General features: G+C 45.6%; 1 protein-coding gene across 1 annotated transcript in view; it reads right to left on the bottom strand.

Annotated features, from left to right (window-relative positions):
• The window catches only part of LOC120532309 (coiled-coil domain-containing protein 171-like), a 467,526-nt gene that overhangs the window by 182,814 nt on the left and 269,093 nt on the right, over positions 1-15,619 (bottom strand). The window contains exon 19 of the mRNA XM_039758204.1: positions 13,728-13,880. Coding sequence (XP_039614138.1) covers positions 13,728-13,880 — 153 coding nt within the window. The remainder of the gene's footprint in view (positions 1-13,727; positions 13,881-15,619) is intronic.

Genomic DNA, 15,619 nt, shown 5'->3' with positions numbered 1-15,619 from the left:
GACTTGTTAGCGATAATAGTTTCAAAAGACGGAGATATCAAAGACAGAGTTGATATTCGTGTTTATCCAAAAGCAAAGCACGATTCAAAAGGAGATCTTGATATGCCATTCATATTAAAACGTTTACAGTTTCCGGTGACAATAGCTTTTGCTATGACAATTAACAAATCACAAAATCACAAGGACAAACATTCAAAAAAGTCAGTTTATTTATTAGAGAGAAAGTGGAGATTAGTTTTTAGTGTTACGGGCATATAGTGCACCCTCCATGACATGTGGGACAAACACAGATGGCAGATTTTCACATCAGGGGATTTCCATACATTTTGGTCACACACCACTTTTCCTATACTAGGTCTTTCCTGATGTTAGAAGGTAGTGCTGATGGCCAAATACAGCAGGGGGAATAAGTTTTGAATGCGGCAATGTTTTTATCAGTAAAGATATTTAGAATGGGGCCACTGACATGAAATTATCACCAGATGTCGGTAACAACCCAAGGAACCCACACATACAAAGAAATTAAAACAGATAAGTTCATAAATGAAGTGACAGTGGCAGGAAATAAGTGTTTGATTTCCTGCTGAATTTGTAAGTTTGCACACTTACAGTGAAATGAACAGTCTGATTTTTATGGTAGTTTTCTTTTAATGGAGAGACACAGAATATCAACCAAAAACCCTGAAAAAAAACAAATTACGTAAAAGTTATAAATTGATTTACACATCATTGAGAGAAATCAGGATTTGATCTCCTACAACTCGGCCAGAGTTCATGGCTCACACAGATGTGTGCCCACGTGGAACACGGATTACAATCAATCAATCCCAGATACTCCCGATATCAACCCGTGACATGTATAAAGCACACCTGTCCATAGAATCAATTTCTTCCATTCCAACCTCTCCACCACCATGGGTAACACCAAAGAGCTGGCAAAGGACGTCAGGGACAAGGCTGGAATGGGCTACAAGTCCTCCAGTTAGAAGCTTGGTGACAAGGTGACAACTGTTGGTGCAATTATTTGGAAATGGAAGAAAAATAAAATGACCTTGGTCTGGCGCTGGAGCGCTAGGTGGTAGCCCCTCTTGGGTTGCAGCAGTGCCTCAGACACCTGCAGGGCTCAATGGGAGTTGGAGTTTGATGCAGCACTGATGGGGTCTGTGGGCGCTGCCAGGGGATGCTGCAGCTACAGCTGAGCCCTAGGTGCAGGGGCGCCTTAACGCATGGGTGTGCTGGGCAGTTGCTCAGGGGCCCCACGGGCATAAGGGCCCACATTTTGTCAGATGCCTATGTATGTTTCTGTTTTGCTATCAACACAGGGGCCCCAGTGCTCCACTTTGCCCGTGGGCCTATGATGCTGTTAAGATGACCCTGCCTGGGTGGTTGCACCTCCGCCATCCCCAGAGGTGCAGCCGGAAGTTGGTCAACGAGCACCAGGAGCACTTCCGGGTGCCTTATAAAAGGAGCCAGTAGTCATTACTCTGAGAGTCGGGTGGAAGAGGATGAAGCTTGCTAGAGGAAGAGTGGTGGCAGACAGAGAAAGAAAGAGGAAGAAAAAGGTTTTGGGCTGAACTGTGTCTGCTGTGCTTGTGACTGTGCTGCATAGGTGGGAAACAGGGGAAGGTGTTTTCCATTGGAAAAAAAGGAAAAAATAAAAACATGGGTGCTGAACAGGTGTCACACATCTGTCTGTGTCAGGGTTGGGATGGCTGGTGCCACCCCTGGTGGTCCACAAAGTTTAAGACCTAAACTTCCTACAGCTACTGTATAAGCATTTTAAATTCTGTTACTTGTAGGGATGCTGCTAAATGTTACATTCTGCATTATTAGTTTGTGCACTGAAAGTATGCGTTTATGCAGTAACATTGGCTGTCAAATGCCGTGTCTTTGTGTATCTCTATTGGATCTCTGTAGCAATGTCTTCTGTTCTTGCACTTCCTGTTGCAAACGAATTTCCCGCTGGGATAACCAAGTCTACCTAAACCTAAACCTAACTCTTTGGAGGCTTCATTTTTTGCTTCTCGTCAAAACTCCTTTTTATTTACTGTATATACTCGCATATAAGTCGGGTCTTGAAACGCAAAAAATGTATCATAAAATCAGACCCTGACTTGTACGCCCATTCAAAAATGCGACAATTGGTTTTTTTTTTTTACATTTCCTTGCCTCCTCTAATCCTACATCAGTTTCTCAGACGCATCGAATTTTGTTGCAGTAGCACAGTTAGCAATTCATTTCGCTACTTCAACAACTTTTAATTTGAAACCAGCTTCACATTTTCTTCTGATCAAACGCTCCATCGTAGATAAGGGATGCTTTTACAATAAAGGTGTATGAGGGTGCGAGATACAAAAAACACAAAACAGTGCAAACGTCGCTTCAGAATAGTTCAGGTATTACCGTGTGGTCATGTAGGCACAATACATAGAACAAAAAGGCTGTGTGCTCCGTGGTTTCTCGTTCAGGTGGGTCTGCATTAGCATATCATAATCTCTTGGACCAATAGCGTGAGTTTTCTGCATTCGACTTTTACGACCAACATTATAAAATACCAGAAATTATACGGTAAAATCAAGTACCAACTTATTCGCGCGTATATACAGTACCCAGATTGTGAAAAATAGAGAACTAACAAAACGTTTTTTTCGTCAGCATTCTCATTGTCACAGTTCAAAATCGTCCTCTGACAGTGCAGAATTGGAGTCATCGACAACGCACACGAGAGTGGCTGCAATGAAAATGAATGGCAGATCATCTTTATTTCATGGTCTTTGCTGCCATCTAGTGGATACACCTATAAAAGGTGATTGTTCTTGGCGGTTAGCCTTCAACTGTTCATGTGTCGACTTTTGTCGACAACCGCCTTGAAAGTGCTAAACTGATGGTACCATTGCAGTTTCCTCTAAAACTAGCTCTATATCTTCTTGTATACACACTTTTGCCTGATGTTTCTACCTCCTTCATGTATATTAATGAATTACCTTAGAGTGGAAAAACATTTTGTTTTTGTTTTTTTGCAGCATAATATTTCATCCACTAGATGGCAGTAGAGTATTGCCCCAGCAGTCTGACCCGGGGATAACCATAATAACACAAAATTCCCACTTTGAGTCACGCTCAGGGTTAACACCAAGGACGTTATTGAACTTCTGGCAACAACAACTTCTGTTTAGTGTTTGGGGCTCAGGATTTTTCTAAACCTTAAAGGAACTATTTAGGAATGTCTCCCACCTACGAATTTAGAATTTTAATGCACAGTTTAGTCTTCTGACTTAATATTTTCATGTCCTGATCCTTAAACTTCTTCAAAAAAATCGTTACTGTCGCTATGCACCTGTAAAAGTACAAGGGACGCCAGGAGGATAATCCGACACCTAATTAGTCGGCAAGACCTCTAGATGGGCTGCAGAGACATTACTTCTTTTATTCTTTATATTTTATTCAGAACTTTTATTATTAAAAATAGTATTTTGTCTTTAGCAGAGAAGTTTTCTGAAAGTACTGGATATGGCACAGCTCCATATGTTAATGCATCTCTCTATCGTGCAAAATACACAAAAGTGCATGCATAATGTAACCAAGTCTAGCAAATACATTCTGTACTGCATAAATCAAGTAGCACTCATAGAGTTTACATTTCATTTTCATTGTTAACTTTACGAAACATGGCAATCATAAATACAACACAAAAACTATTATTTAAATATTAACATCCTGACAAAAACCTTTCGCTCAGTCTTTTGTTTTTCCCCAAATCGGTTTTGTGGATTACCAGGAGCACTCGCAGCCAATACAATACTTATGTTATCCTCAAGGAATACGACTGTAAAAGTCTAAGCAGCAATCAATACAAATACTACTGGGTCAGGGTTTGCAAACCTCCCAACATTTGAAAATAAGACCGTTTTATTTAAAATATACAGAAGTTTGCATCATTAGGCACAGTGGATTCAGAAAAGTTGCCAAAGTTTCTGCGCACTTTTATTGTGTTGCAGGTTTAATTTGAAACGGAGAGACTTGAAATGTTTTGCCCATCAATCTACACTCAATGACCTATAATGAGAAAGTGACAACCTGTTTTCAGACAGATTTGCAAATTGATTAAAAATTAAAAACAGCAATCTCTCATTCCTACAAGTATTCAGACCCATTGCCGTGGCCCTCCACATTGTGCTCAGGTGCCACCTGTTTGCTTTCATTTCCCTAGAGATGTTCGTACGACCCCAAATCAGGAAAAGTTGGGACGGTATAGAAAAATGCAAGCTGCGTCAGGTCAGGGTGGGGAGTACGCACTGGTACAGCACGTTGCCGTATCCTACCCAATCCTGCCCACGACAAAACAGCTTGGGATCCCGATTGGCAAACCCCTCAACAGACAGACACTCTGTCCAGTCCCACACCCCGGAAATGACCATCTTATCTGCTGCAACCAGGTGTTATGTGGACGTCCCCTTCGAATCATCCTCGGGTAATGGCGCCACATGGCTGTAGTGCCGTAACGGACACTCCCTCACCATGCAGGTCATGTGCCTCATTTGGGATTCCGTGAGTAACACAAAGTTAAACTAGTGGCATCCAAGGATTGTCTGAAGAGACACACATGAAGGAGTCCAGCCTTCATCTCAGGTCGCTGCATAGCGTTCATGTCTCATAAACACGAAGCATTGAGACTCTAAAGACTTGGACCTTCATCCTTTTGTAGAGATATCGGGAGCACCACACATCCCTTTCCAGTGACCTTATGAAACCCGTGCTTTCCCAATCCGACTACTGACTTCACAGGTAGAGTCACCAGAGTCACATGAATGTCACTGCCGAGGTAAGTAAACCTGTTGACGAGGTCGACACTCTCTCTGCAAGCAGACACATTGCTGATGGCCATGCCTGAGTGGTCATTAAAGGCCTGGATGTTGGATTTTATCAGGACCCTCGCAAGCCCAGACACTGTGACTCAGTGCAAAAAATAAAAATGTAATTTTTTGAGCCAAAAAAAATGCAACACCTTACAAGTGTTCTTTAAAAAAAAATGCAACCATAACGCGTTGATGGTGTTGTTTCACAGATCATTTGCCAGAATTCATCCATCCATCCATCCTCTTCTGCTTATCCGAGGTTGGGTCGCGGGGGCAGCAGCTTGAGCAGAGATGCCCAGACTTCCCTCTCCCCGGCCACTTCTTCCAGCTCTTCCGGTGGAATCCCGAAGCGTTCCCAGGCCAGCCGAGACATAGTCCCTCCAGCGTGTCCTGGGACTTCCCCAGGGCCTCCTCCCGGTTGGACGTGCCTAGAACACCTCACCAGGGAGGCGTCCAGGAGGCATCCTGATCAGATGCCCGAGCCACCTCATCTGACTCCTCTCGATGCGGAGGAGCAGCGGCTCTACTCTGAGCCCCCGGATGACTGAGCTTCTCACCCTATCTTTAAGGGAAAGCCCAGACACCCAGCGGAGGAAACTCATTTCAGCCGCTTGTATTCGATCTCGTTCTTTGGTCACTACCCATAGCTCATAACCATAGGTGAGGGTAGGAGCGTAGATCGACTGGTAAATTGAGAGCTTTGCCTTACGGCTCAGCTCTTTTTTCACCACAACAGACCGATGCAGAGCCCACATCACTGTGGATGCCGCACCGATCCGCCTGTCGATCTCACGCTCCATTCTTCCCTCACTCGTGAACAAGACCCCGAGATACTTGAACTCCTCCACTTGGGGCAGGATCCTCCCCCAACCCTGAGAGGGCACTCCACCCTTTTCCGGCTGAGGACCATGGTCTCGGATTTGGAGGTGCTGATTCTCATCCCAGCCGCTTCACACTCAGCTGCAACCGATCCAGAGAGAGTTGAAGATCACGGCCTGCTGAAGCAAACAGGACAACATCATCTGCAAAAAGCAGTGACCCAATCCTGAGTCCACCAAACCGACCCCTTCAACACCCTGGCTGCGCTTAGAAATTCTGTCCATAAAAGTTATGAACAGAATCGTGACAAAGGGCAGCCCTGGCGGAGTCCAACTCTCACTGGAAACGGGCTCGACTTACTGCGGCAATGCGGACCAAGCTCTGACACGGTTGTACAGAGACCGAACAGCTCTTATCAGGGGTCCGGTACCCCATACTCCCGAGCACCCCCACAGGATTCCCGAGGGACACGGTCAATGCCTTTTCCAAGTCCACAAAACACATGTAGACGGTTGGGCAAACTCCCATGCACCCTCCAGGACTCTGCTAAGGGTGAAGAGCTGGTCCACTGTTCCGCGACCAGGACTAAAACCACACTGTTCCTCCTGAATCCGAGGTTCACTATCCGACGGACCCTCCTCTCCAGAACCCCGAATAGACTTTTCCAGGGAGGCTGAGGAGTGTGATCCCTCTATAGTTGGAACACACCCTCCGTCCCCTTTTAAAGAGGGGACCACCACCCCGGTCTGCCAATCCAGAGGCACTGTCCCGATGTCCATGCGATGTTGCAGAGACGTCAACCAAGACAGTCCTACAACATCCAGAGCCTTAAGGAACTCCGGGCGTATCTCATCCACCCCCGGGGGCCCTGCCACCAAGGAGTTTTTGACCACCTCGGTGACTTCAGTCCCAGAGATGGGAGAGCCCACCTCAGAGTCCCCAGGCTCTGCTTCCTCATTGGAAGGCATGTTAGTGGGATTGAGGAGGTCTTGAAGTACTCCCCCACCGACCCACAACGTCCGAAGTCGAGGTCAGCAGCGCACCATCCCACCATATACGGTGTTGACACTGCACTGCTTCCCTCCTGAGACGCGGACGGTGGACCAGAATCTCCTCGAAGCCGTCCAAAGTCGCTCTCCATGGCCTCCAAACTCCTCCCATGCCCGAGTTTTTGCCTCAGCAACTACCGAAGCCATATTCCGCTTGGCCTGTCGGTACCTATCAGCTGCCTCCAGAGACCCACAGGATAAAAGGGTCCGACAGGACTCCTTTTTCAGCTTGACGGCATCCCTCACCACCAGTGTCCACCAACGGGTTCTGGGATTGCCACCATGACAGGCACCAACCACCTTACGGCCACAGCTCCGGTCAGCTGCCTCAACAATAGAGGCACGGAACATGGCCCATTCGACTCAATGTCCCCACCTCCCTCGGGGCGTGGTTGAAGTTCTGCCGAGGTGGGAGTTGAAGCTACTTCTGACAGGGGACTCTGCCAGCTTCCCAGCAGACCCTCACAACACGTTTGGGCCTACCAGGTCTGACCGGCATCTTCCCCCACCATCGAAGCCAACTCACCACCAGGTGGTGATCAGTTGACAGCTCCGCCCCTCTCTTCACCCGAGTGTCCAAGACATGTGGCCGCAAGTCCAACGACACGACCACAAAGTCGATCATCGACCTGAGGCCTAGGGTGTCCTGGTGCCAAGTGCACATATGAACACCCTTATGCTTGAACATGGTGTTCGTTATGGACAATCCGTGACGAGCACAGAAGTCCAATAACAAAACACCGCTCGGGTTCAGATCAGGGGGGCCATTCCTCCCAATCACGCCCTTCCAGGTCTCACTGTCATTGCCCACGTGAGCATTGAAGTCTCCCAGCAGTACGAGGGAATCCCCAAAAGGTAAAAAAAAAATTGGACAGCGTTTTTTCACGCCTGGACGCGGGTCACCGGGGCCCCTCTTCTTTAGCCAGGCCTGGAGGTAGGGCTCGATGGCGAGCACCTGGTGGCAGGGCCTGCACCCATGGGGCTCGGCCAGGCACAGCCCAAAGAGGCAACGTGGGTCCCCCTTCTCATGGGCTCACCACCTATGGGAGGGGCCAAGGAGGTCGGGTGCAGTGTGAGTTGGGTGGTGGCCGAAGGCAGGGACCTTGGCGGTCCAATCCTCGGCTACAGAAGCTGGCTCTTGGGACATGGAATGTCACCTCTCTGAAGGGGAAGGAGCCTGAGCTAGTGCGCGAGGTTGAGAGGTTCCAGCTAGATACATTCGGGCTCACCTCTACGCACAGCTTGGACTCTGGAACCAATCTCCTTGAGAGGGGCTGGACTCTCTACCACTCTGGAGACCGGTGAGAGGCGCCGAGTGGGTGTGGGCATACTTATTGCCTCCCAACTTGGAGCCTGTACATTGGGGTTTACCCCGGTGGATGAGAGGGTAGCATCCCTCCGCCTTCGGATGGGGGGACGGGTCCTGACTGTTGTTTGTTAGTATGTGCCGAACAGCAGTTTGGACTACCCACCCTTTTTGTAGTCCCTGGAGAAGGGATACCTTCTGGGGACTCTCTCGTACTGCTGGGAGACTTCATTGTTCACGTGGGCAATGACAGTGAGACCTGGAAGGGCGCGATTGGGAGGAATGGCCCCCCCGATCTGAACCCAAGCAGTGTTTTGCCAGAATTTAACATGTTTAATAATTCCTCTTAATAAACAAGCAAAGAAATCTGATCTTTGGCACTACATGTACTAGTCTACTAATATAAACAGTAGAATTACCAGAACCTACGAAAAAACTCTGTCCCACCTTAAAACGCTTCTCACCTCTCCGTCAGCGTCTTTTGTCCTTTAAATGTGTGGATAAGCAGCAAACAGCAAGCAGCCTGCTATCACATCCCCCACCGGTGCACAGTTTTCTCAGCTCAAGTCTGTTTACCTGCGTGTCAGTTGCTTGGAGTTGTATGGAGTGAGAAGTCAAGCAAAATGACACCTTTTATAAATACTATATTGTTATTATTTGGAACATTTGCATTTCATGTGTGTTCTGTGTCTCCAACAATCTATGTACAGTAAACACATCATTAAAACAGAAACGTTTTGTATTGACAAAATGTAGACATGAAGTGTATAATGTGTTAAGCCTGATTTCCAAATATCAAAGAAACACAAAAGGTACAAATAGAACAGAACAAGTGCACTTCTATTGAAAATTATAACTGCAGGAAAAAAAGCTGCGTTAGCGTGCAACATCGACACGTATTTTCTACGACAGCCTCCGTGGCACAATGGTGTCAACTGTTGATTGGTAATCAAAAGGTCACGGGTTCAATCCCGCACAACTCCGTTTTTGAGAAGAGAACTGCTCTTAGTCTTACTATTTTAGAATAAAAACATACATTTGATTTCAGTCTGTAACAGTCGGTGTAATTTATGATACTTGTAAAGGTTAGCTTTGTTTTTTATTTTTTTATTGAGTTTCATATTCTGCTGTTTTCACATAGCATGTTATTTATTTCACCAAAGCTGCACCTACCAGATTTATACACTAGCGTGGTGTATGTGCCCAAAAAATTCTAACTGCATTCTCGTACCATTGCTCGCGTACTAAAGTGTCAGCAGGTATTTTTTGTGACATTACATGTGCAATTTGTAAGCATGCCCTTGACGATCAAACAGGAAGCTCTGCAGTTCATTTGTGACTTTATGCTGTAGGAAGATAAGTAAATAAATCAACTCGCATGTTATTTATTTGGATCACATAAAGACGCGCTATAGCTATTTATCTATCCCCTTAGCTGTTTATAATATCTATTATACAGTGCCTTTCCTGTTTATTTATATATCTAGTGACTTCTCTATCTGTCTGTCTATTATGCAGTGCTCTGTCTGTCTATGTCTTTTGGATCTTAAAAATAAAAGTTAAAGACAGATGCTCATGTTAATTGCAGTCTCAATTGTTAAAAATAATATTTTAAAAGGAACATCCCACATGATAATACAGCGACCTGACTGACTGACAGTGCATACCACTTTATATGGTTAAAAATAAAAAAATAACACTTTCTCCCCAGCTGGGAATTGAACTCGGGTCTCTAAGGTTCAACAGGCCTGCTGCGCACTGATTGGCTGAGCAGTCTGTGTCAACTATCTGCGACTTTGGCAATAGCATGTATCGTGATTCTTTGGACTTCAGGCTTCATACATTATATAGTTTATGCCTACATTTACTACTAAGATATGAAAAACGCTTCTGTTTTAAAAATGTGTTTACACAGATTACTGTAGAAACGGAACACACATGAAAGGCATGTGTTCCAAATAATGATCTATTATTTCCACTCTAAAACTCCACTTCACTCCCAGATAATCAATCAAGGCATGAGCTGGAAGAAATTCATGCATGTTCTAAGTCGGTGGGGTGATGGAATAGCCGGCTGCTTGCCGCTTGTCTTTATCGGCACATTTAGAGGACAAAAGCCGCTGGCAGAGAGGTGAGAATGGATTTAAGGTGGGCCGGATCTACGAGTTTTTTCGTAGACTCTGGTAATTCTAGTGTTAAAATGAGACTTTTTGATGTCCACATATCTCTCTCTCCCTATATATATATATATATATATATATATATATATATATATATTGTTGCAGATAGTTGGGGGTCAACAGGGGACTGGAAGAGGGCTTACGCCTTCCCCAGACCATGTGGGGGCGACCGCCCTGGTTCCTTTGGGGCCTACGGGTACAGGGCTTTGAAGCTCAACCCTGTAGGGGACCATGGTACCTAGCGATACCTGTTTGTTTATTGATTTTTAAAGTTTGTCCTGTTTCACTACTAGGCGAGCGGACCAACGGGGTACAGCTGGTAAGATTAACCATCCTTGTAAGATGACACTCTGGCTGCATCAGTGTTGGCGTTGGTATTGGCAATACTGGCCTCAGTATTACCCGGAATCTGATCGAAAAGAAGATCAAAAGTATCGCCCATTACTACCATCCGGCTGAGCAAGTGACTGGGTAAGAAGTGTCTTGGTCAGGTAGGTGACCAAGAACCCAATGGTCACTTGGACAGAGCTTCAGAAGTCCTCTGCTGAGATGGGAAAACCTATTGGAAGGAGGACCATCTCAGCAGAACTGAATCAATTAGATTGCAGTGGGCTGTGCTGCTCAGATTCACACCGTTGAGAGGACGGTGATTTATTTATTTTTTCAGTGGGGATTCCAGGAACGCACCCAGCTTTGGCCCGACCCGCACACACTCACAGACAGAGACATGAAACAAACAAAATGTGTGAAATCTATTAAGTGGAAAAATCAATTAACAACAAGAAAAATCAGACAACCCTCCCTTTACCCTTCGGCAATACAAATATTACACACAACTACAATCAACCCCGGCAATGTCCTCATCACAGCTGCAATGTGGCAGAAACGCATGAAATGGTATGGTGTAAAGATGACGATGACAATCCCGGGAACAGCTTCTGTAATAAATGAATTAAACAGTGCTAAAGGTAGCCATGAGCGGCAAGGGCTGAGAGTTGTGGGAGCGCTCCCTCCGAAGACGCACCACAACTAACCTAATCCACCACTATTCACACGACAGGCAGGCACGAGACAGTCCATTCATCCTTGCGAGAAACGATCCAGGGTATGAATGACTTCACAGTGGCCACATTGGACGAGACGCACGGGATACACAGAAACACAGACTTTTCAAGTTTCCAGCTGGGAACTTCCTGTCCCCAGCAGCCCCTTCAATCGTTTCCGACATCCAATGAGGGCAATCCCCATTAGGAATGCTGGGAAATGGAGCCCTTCCAGTGGTAACACTGCTACAGGATGGCAGAGGGGACAGCCCTTGGAGATTACCAAACAACCATTAAGGGATATGAAATCATGAGGGAAACGATTCTCTGGTCTAATGAGACAAAATTAAACACTATGAGCAGAACTCCTAACACAATGACCGACTAAGACCTGACACTGCTCATCACCTGACTACTCTAATCTTTGGGATGAAGCCTGGTGATGGCAGCATCATGTTATGGGGACAAGAAGGCTGGTCAGAATTGAGGGAAGGATGAGTGCAGCCAAATAGGGTACAGATGCTTGAAGAAAACCTGCCAGTTCACCTTTTAGCAAAACAATGGCCTGAAGCAAAGACAAGACAATGCTAGAGTGGCCTTGAGTGACCCAGCCAAAGCCCAAACCTGCAACATTTAAGGAGAGACCTCAATAGGGCAGAAGCAGACACTTCCCATGCAATCTAAAGGGGCTTTAGAGCTGGGGTCCCCAACCCTGGTCCTGGAGGACCACCATGGCTGCAGGTTTTTCATTCTAACCCCTTTCTTAATGAGTGACCTGTTTTTGCTGCTAATTAACTTCTTTTGAATTAATCGTAACTGATTTGCTTTTGAAGACTCAGACCCCTTGTTTCTTGCTCCTTAATTAGCAGCCAAACAATAACGAGATACAAAATGAGCCAAAACAACTGGTGTCCAAAGCACAATATCTGAAAATAAAGAAAGATGAAGGCCTCTGGAATGTCGATCTGTTCAGGTCCCCAAAACATTTTATCAATGCTCTTAGAAAGAGAAAATCAGTAATTTCAGAAATGTCTGCTAATGCACCATGAGAGCAGCAACAAGCCATGGAATTAACTCTTTCAGGGCTGATGTTGACTTTTGTCGAAATTCAGGGGTAGAGGACGGTAATCGGCTGTAAACTGCAACAAAATTTGCCCTTACTTTTTAGTTCGACTCTCTTTGCTTAAAGGAAAGTTACGAAGCTTTGTTGATTTGACCTCATGAGTAGTGAAGAGCAAACATCCTCTGAAATGGCATCAACATCTGGCGAGACCAAAGCGAATGTGCGAAGCAAAATACTCCATGGACATTTTACGTATTATTACCAAATAGCACTCTGACTTTTCAGACTCCGAGTTTGATGCAAGTGATCTGGAGATGAATATTGAAAACAAAAGTGAGGTGTCAGCATCAGCCTATTGGTTCCTAGCTGATCGTGGTGCTGGACATGTTAGTTTAGCTGATATGCTTACAGCAGCGTTCGCCTAGGAGGACCACAAATTATAATGACAAGAAATACAAACCATATTGTGTCACACTGTGACTGCCATCGTAGCCCACCTAATGTGCAAAAACAGAGAGGTAGTCGGCCTGCCATGCATTCCTGCTGGCCATCGAGTTGCCCCTGTGCAGTCATTGCTGCCAGAGATGGCGAACAGGCCAACAGCAGCCACAGCACATAGCGACAAACGTTTTATGTTGATTTATGTGTGAAACCAATGCATTGTGTGCTTTTCAGAAAACTGAGTTTTTTGGAAAAAATATTCAGCCCTCAAAGAGTTAAAGAACAAGTTTAATTAACGACAAGAATTGGCACCTCATTAAGCAGCTGGTTGGAGTTTGAGACCCTGACTGAATTGGTCTTCTGTTGGCTTCCTCGCTTCACATTTCATTTCTATTTGGGTGCCGTTTAAGGAAAGAAATGAAGCAATAAAGAGGACTGATGATGGGGAACAGATCTTAAAAAAGCAATTCAATTACAATGAATTCACAAGAAGTTCATTAGCAGCAAAAACAGAGCACTCATTAAAAAAAAAAAGGGTTAGAATGAAAACCTGCAGCCACGGTGGTCCCCTGCTTTAGAGGATCTGCTGAGAAGAATGGGATCAACTACCCAAAACCCAGGTGTGCAGCGCTTATAGAAACATACCAAGAAGACTGGAAGCTGGAATTGCCGCCAAAGGGCTTCCACAACGTACTGAATGAAGGGTCTGGATACTTTTATGAATAAGAGGTTCCAGTTTTTGATTTTTAATAAATTTGCAAAAAACTTGGATTACTCATGATGGGTTATTGAATGTAGACCAATGGGCAAGAATGGCACGATTACCCATTTAAAATCAAATCTGACAAAACATAAAGTGAAGGGGTCTAACTACTTTCTGAATCCACTGCATTAGAACACTAACTGTATATATGAGATATGCACATACAATATGTCACTTAAACACATCCATGCTTGGACTGTCACTTACTGATGCTTTAATGCTCAACGCTTTGTCCTCCTCCATTTTCATCCTTTCTAAATTGCGCTTAAGCTCCAACCGTAAATTGCGACGTTCGACCTCTGCGGCATGAAGACGGCGAGTAAACTCGAGGATATGCTGCTGCAAGCACACTGCTGTTTGCTGGAAAATGAAAGAAAAAAGAAAAGAAAGATATAATAATCCTTATGGCTGATTCAAAAGACAGTACAGGCAGTCCCCAGGTTCTTAGGGACTGTAGGGTTTGTACTTAAGTTGAATTTGTAACAGGTACATAAATTTAATAAATGCTATTGTTGACTGACTGTAACCAAGTGCTCTACCAATGAATGATGGAGTTTCACCTCTCTCTGACCTTTTTATTATTTCAAATTTATTTTCCATGGTGATGGTTTTTCTCTTCTTTACTGTATCACCAGCACTTGCATCAGATTTGTGTTTCAGAGACATTGTTGAAGGGTGAAGACAAATGGTTAAGATGAGTTCTTCTGCACAGCACTGGACACGCTATGACAGCAGGCTGGCACCCCTCGTCAACACGTCTGATGTACTGACAAGAGACAACTTCCTGCTATGTATGTAACAGTGCAAGCAGACTTGCTATTGAGAATGAATGGAGGCATCAATGGGCGGTTCATCACCAGCCCACCTCACAGTCATCTCCCAGTACAGTATGCTGCCTGCAGCGTCTGCCCACCGAGAACGAACACAGTGCGGCCAAAGGCGGGTAGTGAATCATCCCCATTCAATAGACAGCCATCCGATGCACATTACAATGCTACCCCCTGCCGCCCCATTCACCCTCAATGGCCTCCGTTCAGCCACAACTGCGTCACTGCTTGCAGCGTCACCAGCCGGCCACCACACATGGCTGCCCAGTTCATTCTCGGTGGGCAGTGAAACCGCTTGCCACCGAGGGACACTACACTGCGCGAGCAGCGAAATCGCTCCCCTCCAACCCCCCTCCAGCCTCCGCTTGCAGCGTTACCAGCTGCCCACCGAGAACAAACGGGGCAGCCATGTGTGGTGGGCGGGCAGTGAAACCGCTTGCCACCGGGAGCTGCCCGAGGTACACTACACTGCACGAGCAGCGAAATCGCTTCACTCCAGCCTCCGTCCAGCCACCACTTGCAGCGTCCCCAGGCCAAAGATGACGGAGCAGCTGCGGCCCGTTCGTAAGTCGCAGGTCGGATGTCCGTAACCTGGGGACTACCTGTATTAGAAGTAGGCCTCTTCACAAGGTGAAAGATTTCAAAGCAGCAGATCTATTCAAATACAGGTTCTTATAGGTAGGGTGATCAGACATCTGAGATATTTCTGAGGCGGCCCTAAATATCAACCCCAAATTAGATACCACATCCTATTATTTAAAAATTCTTCAGTTGTTTCAGAAGCAGACGTTTCATTGCTCTATCTTCTTTGCAGACATCCCACCGAGTACTTTGATTGCTCTATGATGAGGCAGAGCATTTAACGACCAATCACATCAGCGACCTTCAAAATATGACAGAACATCTGGCCAATCAGACGATAAGCTACAGTGCCCTTCATAATGTGTTGTCATTTCAACATGGTGCAACCCAAATGTATGCAAACGTCCTCACATGAAAGTCTGCAATGGGCACTTTAGACACATCTGATTTATTTTACATCTGTAACTTTAAAATGTGCAGTAGAAGGTAAAATCAAGGAAATAATGAGAGCAGTGTACATGAAGGAGTTCACAACAAATGAAAGTCTGCCATGTGCACTTTAATCCTGTCTGGATTGCCAGTCATGGTCTAACCCACTTAATCCAGATCAGGGATGAAGGGGGTACTCGGAGCTTCTCTCATAGGGTGCAAGGTAGGAACAAACCCTGGGGACAGGACACCAGTCCATCA

This window comes from Polypterus senegalus, chromosome 7, assembly GCF_016835505.1.
Source record: "Polypterus senegalus isolate Bchr_013 chromosome 7, ASM1683550v1, whole genome shotgun sequence".
NCBI lineage: Eukaryota > Metazoa > Chordata > Cladistia > Polypteriformes > Polypteridae > Polypterus > Polypterus senegalus.
This window is presented reverse-complemented; position numbering and strand designations above follow the sequence as displayed.